This window comes from Ursus arctos, unplaced genomic scaffold (genome assembly GCF_023065955.2).
Source record: "Ursus arctos isolate Adak ecotype North America unplaced genomic scaffold, UrsArc2.0 scaffold_13, whole genome shotgun sequence".
Classification (NCBI taxonomy): Eukaryota; Metazoa; Chordata; class Mammalia; order Carnivora; family Ursidae; genus Ursus; species Ursus arctos.
The window spans coordinates 39460291-39477881 of NW_026622797.1; the positions used below are offsets into that span (position 1 = coordinate 39460291).

The 17591-nt window shown below is 35.5% G+C and overlaps 1 protein-coding gene across 1 annotated transcript; it reads left to right on the top strand.

The window, feature by feature from the left end:
- Nucleotides 1-15751: 15751 nt before the first annotated feature.
- Nucleotides 15752-16084, top strand: LOC113259344 (60S ribosomal protein L27-like). The gene has a single exon (XM_044386265.2). The coding sequence runs from the start codon at nucleotides 15752-15754 to the stop codon at nucleotides 16082-16084; it is 333 nt and encodes a 110-aa protein (XP_044242200.2).
- Nucleotides 16085-17591: the final 1507 nt, after the last annotated feature.

Consider the following 17591-nt stretch of genomic DNA (forward strand, 5'->3'; position numbering starts at 1 on the left):
GTGTTTTAATCAGGAAAGGATGCTGTATTTTGTGAAATGCTTTTTCTGCATCTATCGAGAGGTTCATATGATTCTTGATTCTTTTCTTGTTGATATAATCTATCACGCTGATAGATTTGCAGATGTTGAACCACCCTTGCATCCCAGGGATGAATCCCACTTGGTCATGATGGATAATCCTTTTAATGTACTGTTGGATCTTATTAGCTAGGATCTTGTTGAGAATTTCGGCATCCATATTCATCAGGGATATCAGTCTGTAATTCTCTTTTTTGAGGGGGTCTTTGCCTGGTTTGGGGATCAAGGTAATATTGGCCTCATAGAATGAGTTTGGTGGTTTTCCTTCTGTTTCTATTTTTTGAAACAGCTTTAGGAGAATAGGTATTATTTCTTCTTTGAATGTTTGGTAGAATTCCCCAGGGAATCCATCAGGCCCTGGAGTTTTGTTTTTTGGAAGGTTTTTAATCACTGCTTCATTCTCTTCATAATTAATTGGTCTGTTTAAAAAATCAATTTCTTCCTGTTTCAGTCTTGGTAGTTTATAGGTTTCCAGGAAGGCCTCCATCTCTTCCAGGTTGCTTAATTTATTGGCATAAAGCTATTGATAAAAGTTTCTAATGATCCTTCCTATTTCATTGGTGCTGGTTGTGACTTCTCCATTTTCATTCATAATTTTATTAATTTGGGTCCTTTCTCTATTCTTTTGGATAAGTCTTGCCAGTGACTTCTCTATTTTATTTATTCTTTCCAAGAACAAGCTTCTAGTTCTGTTGATCTGCTCTACTGTGCTCCTTGTTTCTAATTTATTGATCTCTGCTCTAATCTTGATCAACTGCTTTCTTGAGCGTGGATTAGGCCTGTTCTTCTGTTGCTGTTCCAGCTTCTTGAGGTGAGAATATAAAAACGACATTTTAGATTTTTCTGTTCTTTTGAGTGAGTCTTGGATGGCTATGTATTTTCCCCTTAGGACTGCTTTTGCAGTGTCCCATAGATTTTGGACCATTGTGTTTTCATTCTTGTTGGTCTCCATAAATTGTTTAAATTGATTTTTGTGTTCCTGGTTTATTGAATCATTCTTGAGCAGGATGGTTCTTAGTCTCCAAGTGTTTGAGTTTCTTCCAAATTTTTCCTTGTGATTAAGTTCCAATTTCAAAGCATTGTGGTCTGAGAATATGCAGGGAATAATTTCAGTCTTTTGGTATCAGTTGAGACCTGTTTTGTGACCCAGAACATGATCTATTCTGGAGAATGTTCCATGTGCATTCGAATAGAATGAGTATTATTTTGTTCTGGTGTGTAGTGTTCTATATATATCTATGAGGTCCATCTGGTCTAGTATGGCATTCAAAGCTCTTGTTTCTTTGTTGATTTTCTGCTTAGGTGATCTATCTGTTGCTGATAGTGGAATGTTGAGGTCCCCTACTATTAACGTATTTTTATCTATATGTCTCTTTATTCTGGTTAAGAGTTGGCTTGGGTATCTTGCTGCTCCCCTGTTGGGGGCATATATATTTATAATTGTCATATCCATTTGTTGGATACAACCTATAAGAATAATATAGTGTCCTTCTGTATCTCTAACTACAGTGTTTAGTTTAAAATCCAATCTGTCTGATATGAGAATTGCTACTCCAGCTTTCTTTTGAGGTCCATTGGCATGAAAGATGGTTTTCCATCCCTTCACTTTCAGTCTGGATGTATCTTTAGGTTCAGAATGAGTCTCTTGTAGACAGCAAATAGATGGGTCATGTCTTTTTATCCAATCTTCAACCCTGTGGGGTTTTATGGGAGCATTTAGGCCATTTACATTGAGAGTGATTATTGAGAGATATGATTTTAATGATGTCATGTTGCCTGTAAAGTCTTTGTTTGTATAGATTGTGACTTTCCGTTCTGTATCACTCTTGGGGCCTTTTTACTTTTATAGAACCCCCCTTAATCTCTCCTGTAGGGCTGGTTTCGTGGTTACGAAATTGGTCAATGACTGGCGATTCTGGAAGGTCTTTATTTCTCCATCCATTCTGAATGACAGCCTTGCTGAATAAAGGATCCTTGGCTGCATGTTTTTCTCTGAAAGAGCTTTAAAAATGCCCCCCCAACCGTTTCTCCCATTCCAGGTCTGTGTAGACAGGTCTGATGTAACCCTGATACTTTTGCCTTGGTACGTGAGAAATTTCTTTGCCCTGGCCGCTTTCAATACTGTATCCTTCGATCTAATATTTGCTAAATGCACTATGACGTAACGTGGCGTAGGTTTGTCGTGGTTGAGCTTGGGAGGGGTCCTCTCTGCCTCTTGGACATGAATGCTTGTTTCCTTTGCTAGATTAGGGAAGTTTTCAGCTACAATTTGCTCAAATATCTCTTCTAGACCTCTGTTTTTCTCCAATCCCTCGGGGATGCCGATGATTCTGACATTGGAACGTTTCATTGAGTCAGTAATCTCCCGTAACCTATATTCTTGAGATTGGATTTTTTTGAGCCAAGTTTCTGTTTTAGCTTTCTCTTCTACCATCCCATCCTCCAATTCACCGATTCGTTCTTCTGCCTCATTCACCCTGGCTGTCAGAGCATCTAGTTTTGACTGCATTTGATTCATAGCATTTTTAATTTCTGCCAGATTCGCTCTCATTTCTGCCCTTAGAGATTCTATATTCTCGTTAATATTTTCGATAATATTTTTTTCAAGTCTGCACATCATCTTGACCATTGTTACTCTGAACTCCATTTCTGATAATTTGGTTATATCCATATCCATCAGTTCTGTGGCAGAGGCCACAGACTCATTGTCTTTTCTTTGCTGGGGGGGATTTTTCCTTCTTGTCATTCTGATGAGGAGAGGTTGCGGGGTTCTCCAGAGCCCAAATTATTGACCAGGACCCCTGCAGTGTGCACTTAATTTATAGGGACCTTAGGGATGTGGGCTTCTTGATTTTTCAGCCTACCTTCTGGGGGAGGGGCCTGCCGTGATTATACTCAGGCAACCCTGTTTGGGTAGAGTCTCCCTCTTCCCTGCGAGGGGGGATGGGGATGGGCACATTGTGAGCCGGTATTTCCAGGCTTTTGTTCTCTGGCAGCTTTCCCTGGCGGTTTGCTGTGCCTGTTCTGAGAGTCAGAGCAGCAGAGGCCGAATCCTAGCCTCTGTCTCAGAACAGAGGGATCGCGGACCGTTTTCCACTGATGTTCTGGCCACTTTAAGTCTGTTTCTATTGGTGCTGCTAAAGCCTGCAGCATCCCAGCATGTGCGCCCCACAGCCGGCATCCCAGTGCTCACTTCCAGGGCAGGCGCGTCTCTGTCCTTTGTGTTTCTAAAACCGCCAGCCGCCAGCCGCCCCCGAGCACTCTGCCACTCTGTTTCAGTGTGGTTCGTGCACTCGGGAGCTCCGGCCCTCAGACGAGTCGTGCCCGTTCCCAGGCTCACGGTCTCAGTCTTCTCTCTCGTGGTGCCCTGCGGGTCTGCGAGTTAGCCCGCTCCCCAGTGCAGGTGACTACTGCTTCCCGGCACCCAAACGTAGAGGCTCCCTCCCACTTCCATTTATCTTCCGATATCTGTGCACGGATTCACGGCTTCCTGCATTGTACCTCAATACTCAGTGCTGGAGATGTTCATTTGTATAGGTCCAGGTGTATCTTCCTATGTCTCAGGCTGATTCCGTGGTTGTTCAGGATGGTCTGGTACCTATCCAGCTCGACTCAGGGGACCAGCTGAAAAAGGAGACCCCTACTCCTCCACCATCTTAACTCCCATCTTAACTCTCTTCTCTTATCTAGTTACACATATTGCTTTCTTCTCTTATCCAGTCTTAAGACATTAAATAATATCAATGTACTGATGACACCAACATTTTTATCTCCCATCCAGAACTCTCTTCTGAACCCAGAAACATATGTCCAGTGACCTATATGCAATTGCTCCTTGAACTATCTCACGGGCCTATTAAACTTAATATATCCAGAACTTAGTTCCTAGTATTCAACACTTCTCACCCCCAGGTCAGCTCCTCCTATAGTCTTCTAACTCATTATATCCAGATACCCCAGTTTTCCCTTTCTCAGAATAATTATTCATAGCATCCTCCTTAAGTTTCAAAATACCCTCTTTAAGTTTCAGAAGTCATGATATATTACATGTTCACATTAGTTAATGATAATGGTTCCATTAAGCTCCCAAGGAATATCTATTCTGCCTTTCTTTCTCCCGTATTTCACCTGTAGTTTATCAGCAAATCCTGTGGACCTCACTGTAAAAAATATACAGATTAAACCCACTCCTCACATACCCATTATTACCACACTGATTCAAGACAGTTATCTGGGTGATTGTTATAGGTTCCTAACTGGCCTTGCCAGCATCTGGAGTTCCCTATTAAAATGTGTGTCAGATGATGTTACTACTCTGCTCTAGAATCTCAGCTAAGTGACTAAGTTCTCATTACCATTTACCAGACTTCCTGGTGTCAACATTTTACATCCTGCTTGGACTTAGAAGATGTAATGCCCTGTCTCAATTAAATTCCTTATTGCTATTACCTCTTTTCTGTTTAGAACAACCACAACCTCTATCTTGCCCTCTTGCCTAAACTAAAACCTATTTCTTGATTCTTGGTCACCAAGGCTATCAGATTGGACTTTGGTTTCTTACGTTGCATCTGTATCTATGTCTACCCTCTTCCTTTGCTCTTGTTTGCCCGGGCCATGTTAAGTAGGTCTTGAGCAGCCCTAATAGTTCCCAGTATGTTCCATCTTGCTTTAAGTAACTGGGCCAGATCCATTTGGTTGCTTAATTAATAACATCAACACATTCAAGTAAAGGAAAAAGCCAAGTTCACTGGAAGGGTGGACTAGTTTGATTACCAATAGTAGGAATGTTCATGATATTTTGCTCAAATGTATCTATTGCCAAATTACTTGTCCTTTGAAGAACATATTTAGACTTACATTTAGAATTCACACTATAATTTTATTATTTTCAAACACCAAGATTCCCTCTTAGGTAAATATTTCTTGAGATGGTTGAATTTCCACAAAGACTTGAAAGAAATTTAAGAAGTTCACTTGAGAAGAAATATACAAATATTTCATCAGAATAGTCCAAGAGAAATATAATCCTTTAAACATGATAATAGGTAGTTTATTAACACCTGAAATTTTCATTCAAGCCCCTTACCCAGTAAAACTTTTATGATGGCTTTTGCAAGAGTTGATGTCACATGCCTTTCTTCTTAGCCATGTCCGATTCATGTCTAATATTCGAAATGAAACAAGAAGTAGAAAAATTTTGATATGCCTTTGTTTCTAAACAATTACTAGAAAGCAAGTGCCTCCGTCACTGACATTTTTGTTTTGTATCTTGCTAAATATCTTCAGATTAATTGCACATTAAAACCTATCTTGATAGATTATTTTCACATAATGTTTCTAAATATGAATTAGTTAGGCCAGTGATGGGTATTAAGGAGGGCACATATTGCATGGTGCACTGGGTGTTATACTCAAATAATGAATCATGGAACACTGCATCAAACCTGGGGATGTACTGTATGGTGACTAATATAACAAAATAAAAATTATAAAAAAATAAGTAATATAAAAATAAAATGTCTTTGGAATTCAGAAAAATAAATAAATATGAATTACTGGATAGGTCTGACTAAACTTAGATTTCATCAAAATCACAGTGCCAAAACTCTTTTTACTCTCCTTTGGGAAGTAGTGAAGTTCATATTTTGTGCTGTCCTATGAATTAACATGCACAGAAATACAAAATTACACTAACTGACTTCAAATTTAACGGAAATAATCACTCTCTTAACCCTTTGTTAAAGTGAGCAATTTGTAAAGGTTTAAAAGTATACCTAGAAAATCTTATAACACAGTGACAGGTCATAATCATCATTCCTGCATTAATTCATACTGAAATTTAAACTCCTTATGCTTCTGTTTAAGCATAGAATCTGCCCTTAGAAATGTATTGAGTCACTACTCAGGATCTTTTGTTTTCAACCCAAGTATTTTAGTGCAATTCAACCTTTCTTTTTTGCATTTATTTTTCAGTTTAACTTCTATTTTTGGTTTACCTTTGGGTCAGATATTTCCCACATCATTTGCTGTCACAAACATTTCTTTGTGGACCAGATTAAATATAATATAATAATATACATAATTATATTATAATTATAATATGTATATATTATATTTAATATAGTGAATATGTATGTCACTATTATATGATCCCTTTTAAACTATGAAATCAAGTCATTTGGGTTTTTGTTATTACCCTATTAGATTTTAGTTTTTATTTATTTGCATAAAAACCCCTAAAGTCTTTCCCACACAAGTTTTGTGGACCCTGAAGAGTCTACATATTGCTCCTAAAAATGTTATGTTTGTGCTTTAATGTTTGAATATTTTGTATTTTCATATATATATTAGGCACATTCTGGATCATAGGATCTTCTGGATCTGATTATAGCCAGGCATTGCCACAGATTTCAGCACTTATTTTATTGCTAAATGAGAACTAAAAGCATGAGAACCTAATCCATAGTTTCATGTTTGTATACAATAAAGTAATGTTATAGAGACATTTTCAGCCAATGTTTAAGGTCCATGAAAAATCACATAGTCAATGTAGTCCACAATTTTAAGTGTTTTGAGAAGGACAATGTCTTCAAAGTTCTTAGTCAATATTTGAAAATATTCAGTTGAATAAATAAATGAAGTATTGAATAAATACAGGAATGAATGACACTTTTTACAATATTTTATTTATTTATTTGACAGAGAGAGAGAGAGAGAGAGAGAGGGAGACCAGGAGAGGGAGAAGCAGGCAGGGAGCCTAATGGAGGGCTTGATCCCCGAACCCTTGGGATCATGACCTGAGCCGCAGGCAGATGCTTAACCGACTGAACCACCCAGGTGCCCTGAATGACACTTCTTTAAATGCTTTTAATAAATTAATGCAAAAAATAGTTTTAAATTGTTTCTGGTCCTATTGTTTATTGTTATTTTCAAGGATTAATTTATACTTTATCTTATTTGTTTCTCTCTGTAGTTTATTAATTTTACTTCAATCTCCAAATACTTTAAATTTAACTGTTTGTTTTGAGATAATTATATATTCATATGCAGTTGAAAGAAGTTGTACAAAGAGATCCCGTGGGGTGTGCCTGGGTGGCTCAGTCAATTAAGCTTCTCTCTTTTTTTTTTTTTTAAAGATTTTATTTATTTGACAGAGAGAGACACAGCAAGAGAGGGAACACAAGCAGGGGGAGTGGGAGAGGAAGAAGCAGGCTTCCCGCTGAGCAGGGAGCCCAATGCCGGTCTCCGTCCCTGTACCCTGGGATCATGACCTGAGCCGAAGGCAGATGCTTAACGACTGAGCCACCCAGGTGCCCCAAGCTTCTGATTCTTGATTTTGGCTCAGGTCATAATCTCAGGGTCCCTACTCAGTGGAGAGTCTGCTTGTCTCCCTCTCCTTCTGCGCTTCCCCCTGCTCTCTCTTTCTCCCTCTCTTAAATAAATCAATAAATCTTTTAAAAAAGAGAGATCCCACATACTCTTTACTGAGTTTTCCAATGGTCACATACTACAAAACCATAGTACCGTATTGTAACTAAGATATTGACATTAATACAGTCAAGATAAAAAACATGGCACCAAAAGGATTCTTTATTTTGTCCTTTTATACCCACACTCACTTCTCTTTTTGTTCCTTAATCCCTGTACCTACTAATCCCTCTCCAAATCTACAATTTTGTCATCTCATGAATGTCACTTTTTTAGAATGGCTTTTCCCATTAAGTTCTCTGAATATTCATCCAGGTTCTTGTGTATATCAAAAGTTATTTTTTTGCAAATCAAAACTGCAATGAGATAAAAGTTGTTGAGTATGTGGAGAAAAAGGAACCCTCATGCACTGTTGGTTGGAATGCAAACTGGTGCAGCCACTGTGGAAAACAGTATGAAGGTTCCTCAAAGAATTAAAAATAAAACTACCATATGATCCAGTAATTCCACTACTAGGCATTTACCCAAAGACTATGAAAGCAATAATTCAAAAAAATATATGCACCCCTATGGTTATTGCAGTGTTATTTACAATAGCTAAATTATGGATGCAGCCCAAGTGTCCATCAATAGATGAATGGATAAAGAAGATGTGGTATATGTGTACAATGGAATGTTACTCAGCCATAAAAAAAAGAATGAAATCTTGTCATTTGCAACAACATGGATGGATCTAGAGAGTATAATGCTACGTGAAATAAATTAGACAGAAAAAGATAAATACCTATGATTTCACTCATATGTGGGATTTAAGAAACAAAACAAACACACACACACACACACACACACAAAATAGGTAAAACAAAAAACAGACTCTTAACTGTAGAGAACAAACTGATTGTTACCAGAGCAGATGGGTGAAATAGATGAAGGGGATTAAAGAGTACACTTATCTTGATGAGCATTGAGTAATGTATGGAATTGTTGAGTCAGTATATTGTACACCTGAAAATAATATAACACCATATGTTAACTATTCTGGAATTTTTTAAAAAGTTCTTTTTATAGCTGAATAGTATTCCATGTTTCATGTACCATAGCTTCTTTAACCATTAATCTGGTGAAGGATATTTGAACAGTGTCTAGTTGTTGGTTATTACATATTAAGTTTCTAGGAGCATTCATGTGCAGGTTTTTGTGTGAATCTGTTTTCATTTTTCTAAGATCAATAACCAGGAGTACAATTGCTAGGTTGATTAGAAGTTGCATATTTAGTTCGTAAAAACTTTTTATTTGAGAGAGAGGGAACAAGCAAGCACTGAGCTGGGAGGAGAGGGAGAAGCAGGCTCCCCGCTGAGCGGGGAGCCCGATGCGGGACTTGATCCTAGGACCTCGGGATCATGATGGAAGGCAGACGCTTAACCGACTGAGCCACCCAGCGGCCCCTTAGTTCGTAAAAACTTTTTAAAAAACCTGTCAAACTACTTTACAGGGTAGTCATATTGTTTTACATTTCCAACATCAATGTACAGTAATTCAGTTTCTACCCATATTTGTCAGCATTTGGTGTTACCACTATTTTTTAAATTTTAGCTATTTTGCTAAGTGTATAGTGATATCTCTTTGTGGTTTTAATTTTCATTTCCCTAATGGGTAATGATACTGAACATCTTTTAATGTATTTATTCACTAAATATCTTTTTTGGTGATATGGCTGTTTAATTTTTTTGTCCAGTTTCTATTTGGATTGTTTATGTTTTATCTGCTGGATTTTGAAGGCTCTTTACATATTACAATACTAGTCCTGTTAGATATGTGGTTTGCAAATATTTTATCCCACTCTGTAGCTTAGCTTTTTAGAATCTTAATAGGGTATTTCACAGATCAAATGTCTTTGAATTTGATGAAGGCCAATTTATTAATTTTTGCTTTTTAGAATTGGTGTGACTCTTAGGTAAAGGTGTTTGATTTTGTTTCTGCTTGTCTGGCACCATTTATTGAACAAGTTATCCTTCCTTTATCGATGGGTGAAATGGATGAAGGTGATCAAAAGTTATAAACTTCTTTGATTTTATTTCATCATTTGTTTTAGTTTTAAGCATACACATCCTTTATTTTTGTAAGATTTACACTTAAGCATTTACATTTTTGAAAGATTATAAATGGTATTGCATTTAAAATTTTAGTGTCCGCATGTTTATTACTACTACATAGAAATATAATTGATTTTTGTGTGCTTATATCTCGAAATCTTGCTGAACTAATTTGTTAGTTCTAGAAGGTGTTTTGTGTGTTCTTGGAATTTTCTATGTAAATAATGATGTCATCAGCCTGTGCGGTCTCTTTTATTCCTTTCTTTCCAAGTTGTCTGATTTTTATTTCCTTTTCTTGGATTATTGAATGGCTAGAACTTCCAGCATGATGTAGAATAAAAGCCATGAGAGCAGACATCTTTTATTGAATTTAATTCTATTTCTCTTTTGAGTTTATTGAGTTCATTTCAAGCTTAAAATTGTTTTTAATCTATGAGTTCTGACCAGTGATCTTGATTACATTTGTGTGTTAACATGCATACAAGGCTGCCCACTTATAAAATGAACAACCATCACTTTGATTCCTATCTTTGAGTTCCTAAAGACAACGTTAAACATTATTAGAACAATATGACTTGAGAATCACCAATTGTAAATATCCTTGCTTTGGCATAGACAATGCTAAATCTTTTCTGTTGATACAGCTGTAATAAAATAGTCAAACAAGAAAATTCCAATGGAACTGCAAGCAATTGTTTGTACCTCAGCTACTTTACAAGGTGAGGCAGGAGAAGGGAATAGGAAGAGATGTGATAGTACAGAGCAGAGACTAACCACAGAGCAAATGTCTCACTAGTAATGACAGGCAACTTTTTTAGGCTCCATGGAGTCTAGAAACTGTAATGTAAAACAGACTTAGGCCCAGAGATTATTTACCTTTGGCTTTATCAGTAACTAGTGTATGACCTTGGCATATATCTTTGCCTCCTGAAGTCTTTCTTAATGTCTTTAATTTTAATTTAAGAATAAAAATATCTACCTTAAGCAGTTAAGAATTAGATCAGATAAAGTATAATATTTATATAGTATAACCATCTGGCACGTAGTAGGTATTCACTAATGGTTTTATTTTCCTTCTTCTCCATTTTTCTGCTTACCCAAAGTGTTCCACAAAACCTACTCTGCTACTAAGGAACAGAGAAGGTAGCAATTTATAGTAAGTACATAGAATCATGTGAAATTGAAGACAGTAATACTGCATAATGCTTCTATAATTACAATCATTTGTTCAGTAGAAAGTACAAACACAAACAGCTATTGATGTGGGTATGTTTGTTTGAGACATTGTATTATATTTTAAAATATATATACTGAATGTCTGCAGAAGCTGGTGTTTCTTAACAGAGTGTGGAAACTATCTACATGGAGGGTGAGGAACCATGGAACAAGAGAAGGACCAACTGGTAACCAAATGAGCAAAAACAGGAGACAATTGGAACCACAGCAGGGCATATTTCCTAGTGACTTCTACCTAAGGTTTACTCTAATGAAGAAAAATTGGTAATTTTCTCCAGAACTGCATAAAATTATGCTTAATTAAATCTGTAGGTGACTATTCTTTGTGAAGATGTAGTCTTATTGTTCCTGGATCTTGATAAATGGCAGTTACTGATAAAGGAGAAATGTTTATTTTATTTTATTTTTATTTTGAAAGCTTTATTAGTTGCTCTGTCTCTGAAGAGGACCTGTACCTTGTTGGGTATGCCACTGATTATACAATTGTTTAAGAGTTGGGTTTATTAAAAACTATGCCATACAGGAAAAACTCAGAATTATTGCTAATGTCAAAAAAGATTATAGCTGAAGTTTACCCTTGAGTAGTATGAGTAGTAACAGTCTGTCATAAAAAAGTATTCATATTTGATGGCTGAAGTTACTGCTCCAAAAACAAGGCCGGAAGAGTACATTTTTCTGGGTGGTTTAATAACTGATTTTTGATGCTTACCTCTTTCAAATTTAATAAAATATCTTTGAACATTCCTGTTAAAGAACTACATGGCATATCAAGATGCTCCACCTGGCTGTTGCCCTTTTAGTTGGCAGGAGCTGATGAGCTGTGTAATTAGATAAGCATTCCCACCAATACCAGTGGTGCAGTGTTGTTTTTCATCTTTTCCATTATTGTACACTTACCTGTGAAGCATACACTCATTGGTATTCTAAGCACTTTTGATTGACTTACAGTGTCAGTAAAATTTGCAGATTATGCATTCCAAAAACTAAGAGGGAATTAATGTCTTAGGAAAAGTTTTTAGCATAGCTCCTCTTGCCAACATTTTTTTTAGTATTAGTATGTCTAAGTGTACAGAAGCAAGTAAACATGGGTAAATGTAGTCCAAATTAAATTGCTGAGAATATTATTTTCCATTTCATTTGCTCTGGGTTTATGAGTAATAGTTCTTGATGTATACTTTGAAGTATGTCCTGATTTTTATTAGAGATGTCAAAATAATGTTCAAAATGCTGCATCACATGTTGTCATATATTCCTTTGGACATACTGTTTTCTTCCCCCCAGAAACATATGTACATTTAAACCAAATGTAAACCCATACAAACAATAAAAGAAGTATAAAATGAATATTGAAGATGGAATATCAAAGCATTTCTTGGTATTTCCTAAATTTTACATTGTCTGCTAAGAAATAATCTTAAGATTTTTCACAATCTATTTTAGCTTTACGTACAAAGTTTATGTACCTTATTATAAAGACTATTCAAACAACTGGGAAAGTATGTCTCTAAAATCTAGTTGACTGAGAGATTTGACAGCTATCTGAATTTCTTCCTACTGTGACTTAAATCACAATGTGGATATACCAATAGAGAAAATAAGTATTATTCAGAATGGTTATATATTATTGAAAGTAAAAAATCAATGTTTTAAAGTCCGGGTTTAAATAAGCTCCACAGCACTTTGTTTTACAAAATAATTACATTTAGGCTTCAGACCATTCTTTCATTTATGATTTATAAAAAGCAAATCTACTATTTTAGGGGTTAGGTGACTTTTTAATAAATATTTAGAATTTCCAAAAGGCATTTTAGCTGTTAGGAAAGGAATCAGATTTTAAACTAACAAAAGAATCTATTTATAATCAAGTCCTGAATAGTTTTTTGTTCAGGTCACATTCTGAGTAAATGCAGACAGAATTGCTTCATGGAAATTTAGTGTGAAGTATGGGTGTGTGTTGTCTTCAGAGACACATAACTTGACTTCTGAATAAAATGAATATCCACATGGGATTAGAACAAAGACATTCCTAGTGATGGAGTCAGTGAGCAGAGATTATTAGGGAACACGTGATTATGCCAAACCGTAATCAAAGGTGATTTTTCTCTTTGAGTATATAGCTGGATATTTACATGACTCCTAAGAAGTCTGGATGAGAAGAGAATTTTCTTGGTTTTATTATTTTGATTTTGATTCATTTGGATCATGTTGAGTGCATTTTTCATCAGATCTTGAGAAATCTTTTTGGGCTATCATATGGCTTTTGATTTTAGAATCTAAAGATTGAATTATTCATAATTTTCCTTTATAAAAGTCCAAAGAGAAGAGCCATTAATGCACTGATTAATTGAGAAGCCACAAAGTCTTCCACTTACAAAGAATTATTCAGGTTTATAATGAGACTAAGCTCATGTTTAAGTGTTCTGGTAATCCTCAGGGAATTTATAGAACTTCTCCAGTGATTCTTGTGGCGGAGGGGTATTTGGGTTAAAGAGGTGGAGACACAGTGGGCAGTCATGGTGTGGATCTTCTGCTTCAATCAGAACAATTCCCCCTTTATCTCTTACCTATTTATTTTTCATGTAGGCTTTCATTTAAGAAAAAGTTCAAATGAAATTTAAATACTACTAGCTGAACTCAAATTTGCATACTTTTTAAAGAGACATTATCTAGAATTTAGTTCAGTGCAGCTCATTAACATATCTATCAATTTAAGTGTCTTCTATGTGCCTAGTATTTTTCTGTGTATTTTATATTATTCAAAGAAATAGAACTATACAGTATCTTCTATGGTTTAATTTTTTTATTGAAATATAATTAACATATAACATGACATTAATTTCAGGTATACAACACAATTCAATATTTGTATATATTTTGAAATGCTTATCACAATAAGTCTAGTTGACATTTCTTACCATACTAGTTTTTTTTTCTTGTGATGAGAACATTTAAGATCTCTCTTAGCAACTCTCAAATATATAATATAGTATTAGTAACTACGGTCACCATACTGTACATTTCATTCCCATGACATTTCTTTTATACCTGGAAGTTTGTACCTTTTGACTACTTCATGCATCTGGCCCACCCCCTACCCTGTGCTTCTGACAACTACCAGTCTATTCTGTGTATCTATGAGTTTGGTAGTTTGTTTGTTTTCAGATTGTACATGCACTTTACATATAAGTGAAATCATACGGTATTTATCTTTCTTTGTCTGACGTATTTCACTTAGTATAACGCCTTCAAGGTCCATCCATGTTGTCGCAAATGGCAAGGTTTTCTTCTCTTTTATGGCTGAATAATATTCCATTGTATTTACATACCACATTTTCTTTATTCAGTCATGCATTGTTAGACACTTGCTTCTGTGTCTTGGCTATCTTTAAAAATGCTGTGTAGAAAATGAGAGTGGATATATCTTTTTGAGTTAGTGTTTTTGTCTTCCTTGGGGTAAATATCTAGAAGTGAAATTGCTGAATCATATGACAGTTCTATTTTAATTTTTTAAGGAATCTCCATAACTGTTTTCCATACTGGCTGCACCAGTTTTAGCCCTTACCTCTCATGGCAGGTGAGCACAACATTTTCCTTGTTTTGTTTATCCTTCCTTGGAACACTAGTTATTTCTTGTCTTCTTTTTCCCCTTGTCTTTTGATAATAGCCATTCTGACAGTGATATCTCATTGTGGTTTTGATTTGCATTCAGTGATGATTAGTGATGCCAAGTACCTTTTCACGTACCTGTTTGCCATTTGTATATCTTCTTTGGAAAAATACCTATTCATATCCTCTGTCCATTTCTTAATGGAATTGTTTGCGTTTTTGTTTTTTAGCTTTTGATAAAACTAAAAACTCATACATTATGTGAGTTCTTTGAATATTTTGGGTATTAACCCCTTATTGTATATATGATTTGCAAATATTTTCTCCTATTCAGAATGTTGCCTTTTCATTTTGTTGATGTTTGCTGTGCAGAAGCCTTTTAGTTTGTTGTGGTCTCACTTGTTTATTTTTTGCTTTTGTTACCTTTGCCTTCAGAGTCAGATCCAAAAAAATCATCATGAAGAATGATGTCGAGGAACTCACTGCCTGGTTTCTGTTAGGAGTTTTTTGGTTTCAGGTCTTATGTTCAAGTCTTTAATCCATTTTGAGTTAGTTTTTGTGTATGGTGTAAGATCCACGTTCTTTCTTGTTTCATTCTTTTTTTTTTCATTTTTGTTTTGCATGTGGCTGTCCAGTTTTCCCAGCACCATTTATTGAAGAGACTGTCCTTACCCCCATCATATATTCTTGGCTGTTTTGTCATAAATTAATTGATAATATATGTATGGGTTTATTTCTGGGTTCTATTATGTTCCATTGATCTATATGTCTGTTTTTATGCCTATACTATAATGTTTTAATTACTATAGCTTTGTAATATAGTTTGAAATCAGGATGCGTGATGCCTCCAGCTTTGTTCTTTCTCAAGATTGCTTTGGCTATTTGAGGCCTTTTTAATTTTGCTTTTAAAGAAATGAAACAAGGAAAAAAGATAACCGTGGAGTTGTCCACTGAATTCTTCTCAAGTAGAGAAAAACCTTTGTTTAGAAATGAACTCAAATGGGCATCTATGTTAAATAATATAAGGCCCTTGTTGATTTGCTTGTCTTATTTGATGTGGGACAAATAAATAACTAAACTACCCTAAGAAATAAACAGGTATTTAGAGTTAGATGAGTAGTTAGATTGGAGGATAAAGGAAGTACTCAAGGGTATAATCCAGCAAAGGAAAATAATACAAATCTAAAAGAGAAAAAGATGAAAGAAATAAGAAACAGTGCTGAGCAAAGGGATTGGTAGAATGTGTCAAGTTAAAAGGAGTAATGGTGGTTTCTTCCTTTCTGCTGTAAGCTTGAGTGGCTGGTGTTGAGATGGGCAAGTTCATGAAACCCAGGAAGGCAGTGCTGGTCCTGGCCAGACACTACTCCAGATGCAAAGTGATCATTATGAAGAACATTGATGATGTCACTTCAAACCATCCCTACAGTCGTGCTCTGGTGGCTGGAATTGACTGCTATCCCTGCAAAATGACAGCTGCCATGGACAAGAAGAAAATTGCCAAGAGGTCAAAGATCAAGTCTTTTGTGAAAATTTATAACTACAGTCACCTCATGCCCACAGGATACTCTATGGATATCCTTTTGGACAAAACTGTTGTCAACAAGGATGTCTTCAGAGACCCTGCTCTTAAACGCAAGGCCTAATGAGAGGCCACGGTCAAGTTCAAGGAGAGAGGTACAAGACCAGCCAGAACAGGTGGTTCTTCCAGAAGCTGCAGTTTTAGATCTGTTTGTTTCAGTCATCAAAAATACCAAAACAATAAAAGTAAAAAATAAAATAAATAAAATGAATATTGGTACCTAATAAAAAAGTTACTATATAAATTTAAAGAGAAAATTAATATATTTGAGTCACAGGGAGGGTGGTAGGGGACAAGTTTGGAGAAATAAGTTCTCTTTGTGGAAAAAACCAAAATCTTAGATTGGATTTAAAAATATTTAAAAAGGGTGTGCCTGGGTGGCTCAGTTGGTTAAGTGCCTGACTCTTAATTTCAGCTCAGGTCTTGATCTCATGGTTGTGAGTTCAAGCCCCATGTTGGGGGAACTTAAGAAAAGAAAAATATCCAATAAACTCACACTAAATAGACTAAATAATAAATAAAAAACAAAACTAGAGAGATATTGTATAGTACACTTAAGAAGCTTGATGTAATATACAGTATGTATATAAATATATACAATAAACAGTAAATACACTATTTTTTCAAAGACACATGGAGTAGTCTTTGAATGTGTTAGACTAAAAAGATAATTTAAGAAGTTCTTTTTTTTTTTTTTTTTAAATGATTTTTTATTATATTATGTTAGTCACCATACAGTACATCCCCGGTTAAGATAATTTAAGAAGTTCTAAGGAGAAAAAGAAAGATTTTGTACAGATCACATTCTCTGACAACAATGCAATAAAAAATGATAAATAAAAGTAGCAACATTTTTCTAGATATGGCCTCTAAGGTAAGGGAAATCCATTTGTCTGCTGATGGACACTTAGGAAACTGGACTACTTTCTAACACCATACACAGAAATAAACTCAAATAGAATTAAAGACCTAAACGTGAGACCTGAAACCATAAAAATCCTAGAAGACTGCACAGGCGTGATTTCTCTGACATCAGCTATAGCAACATTGTTGTAGATATGGCTCCTAAGCCAAGGGAAATGAAAGCAAAAATAAACTATTGGGACTACCTCAAAATAAAAAGCTTTTGCACATAAAGGAAACCATCAACAAAACAAAAAGAAAACCTGCTAAATGGGAGAAGATATTTGCAAATGATACATCCAATAAAGGGTTAATACCAAAATATATAAAGAACTTATACAACACCAAAAAACCCAACAATCCAATTAAAAAATGGGTGGAGGACCTGAATAGACATTTTTCCAAAGACATCCAAATGGCTGACAGACAGATGAAAAGATGTTCAACATCACTCATCATTAGGGAAATGCAAACCAAAACCGCAATGATAGATCATCTAGAATGATGGCTAAATTCAAAATTACAAGAAATAACAAGTGTTGACAAGGATGTGGAGAAAAGGGAGCCCTCATGCACTGTTGGTGGGAATGTAAATCGGTACAGACACTCTAGAAGACAGTATGGAGTTTCCTCAAAAAATTAAAAATAGAAATACTATGCTAATAATT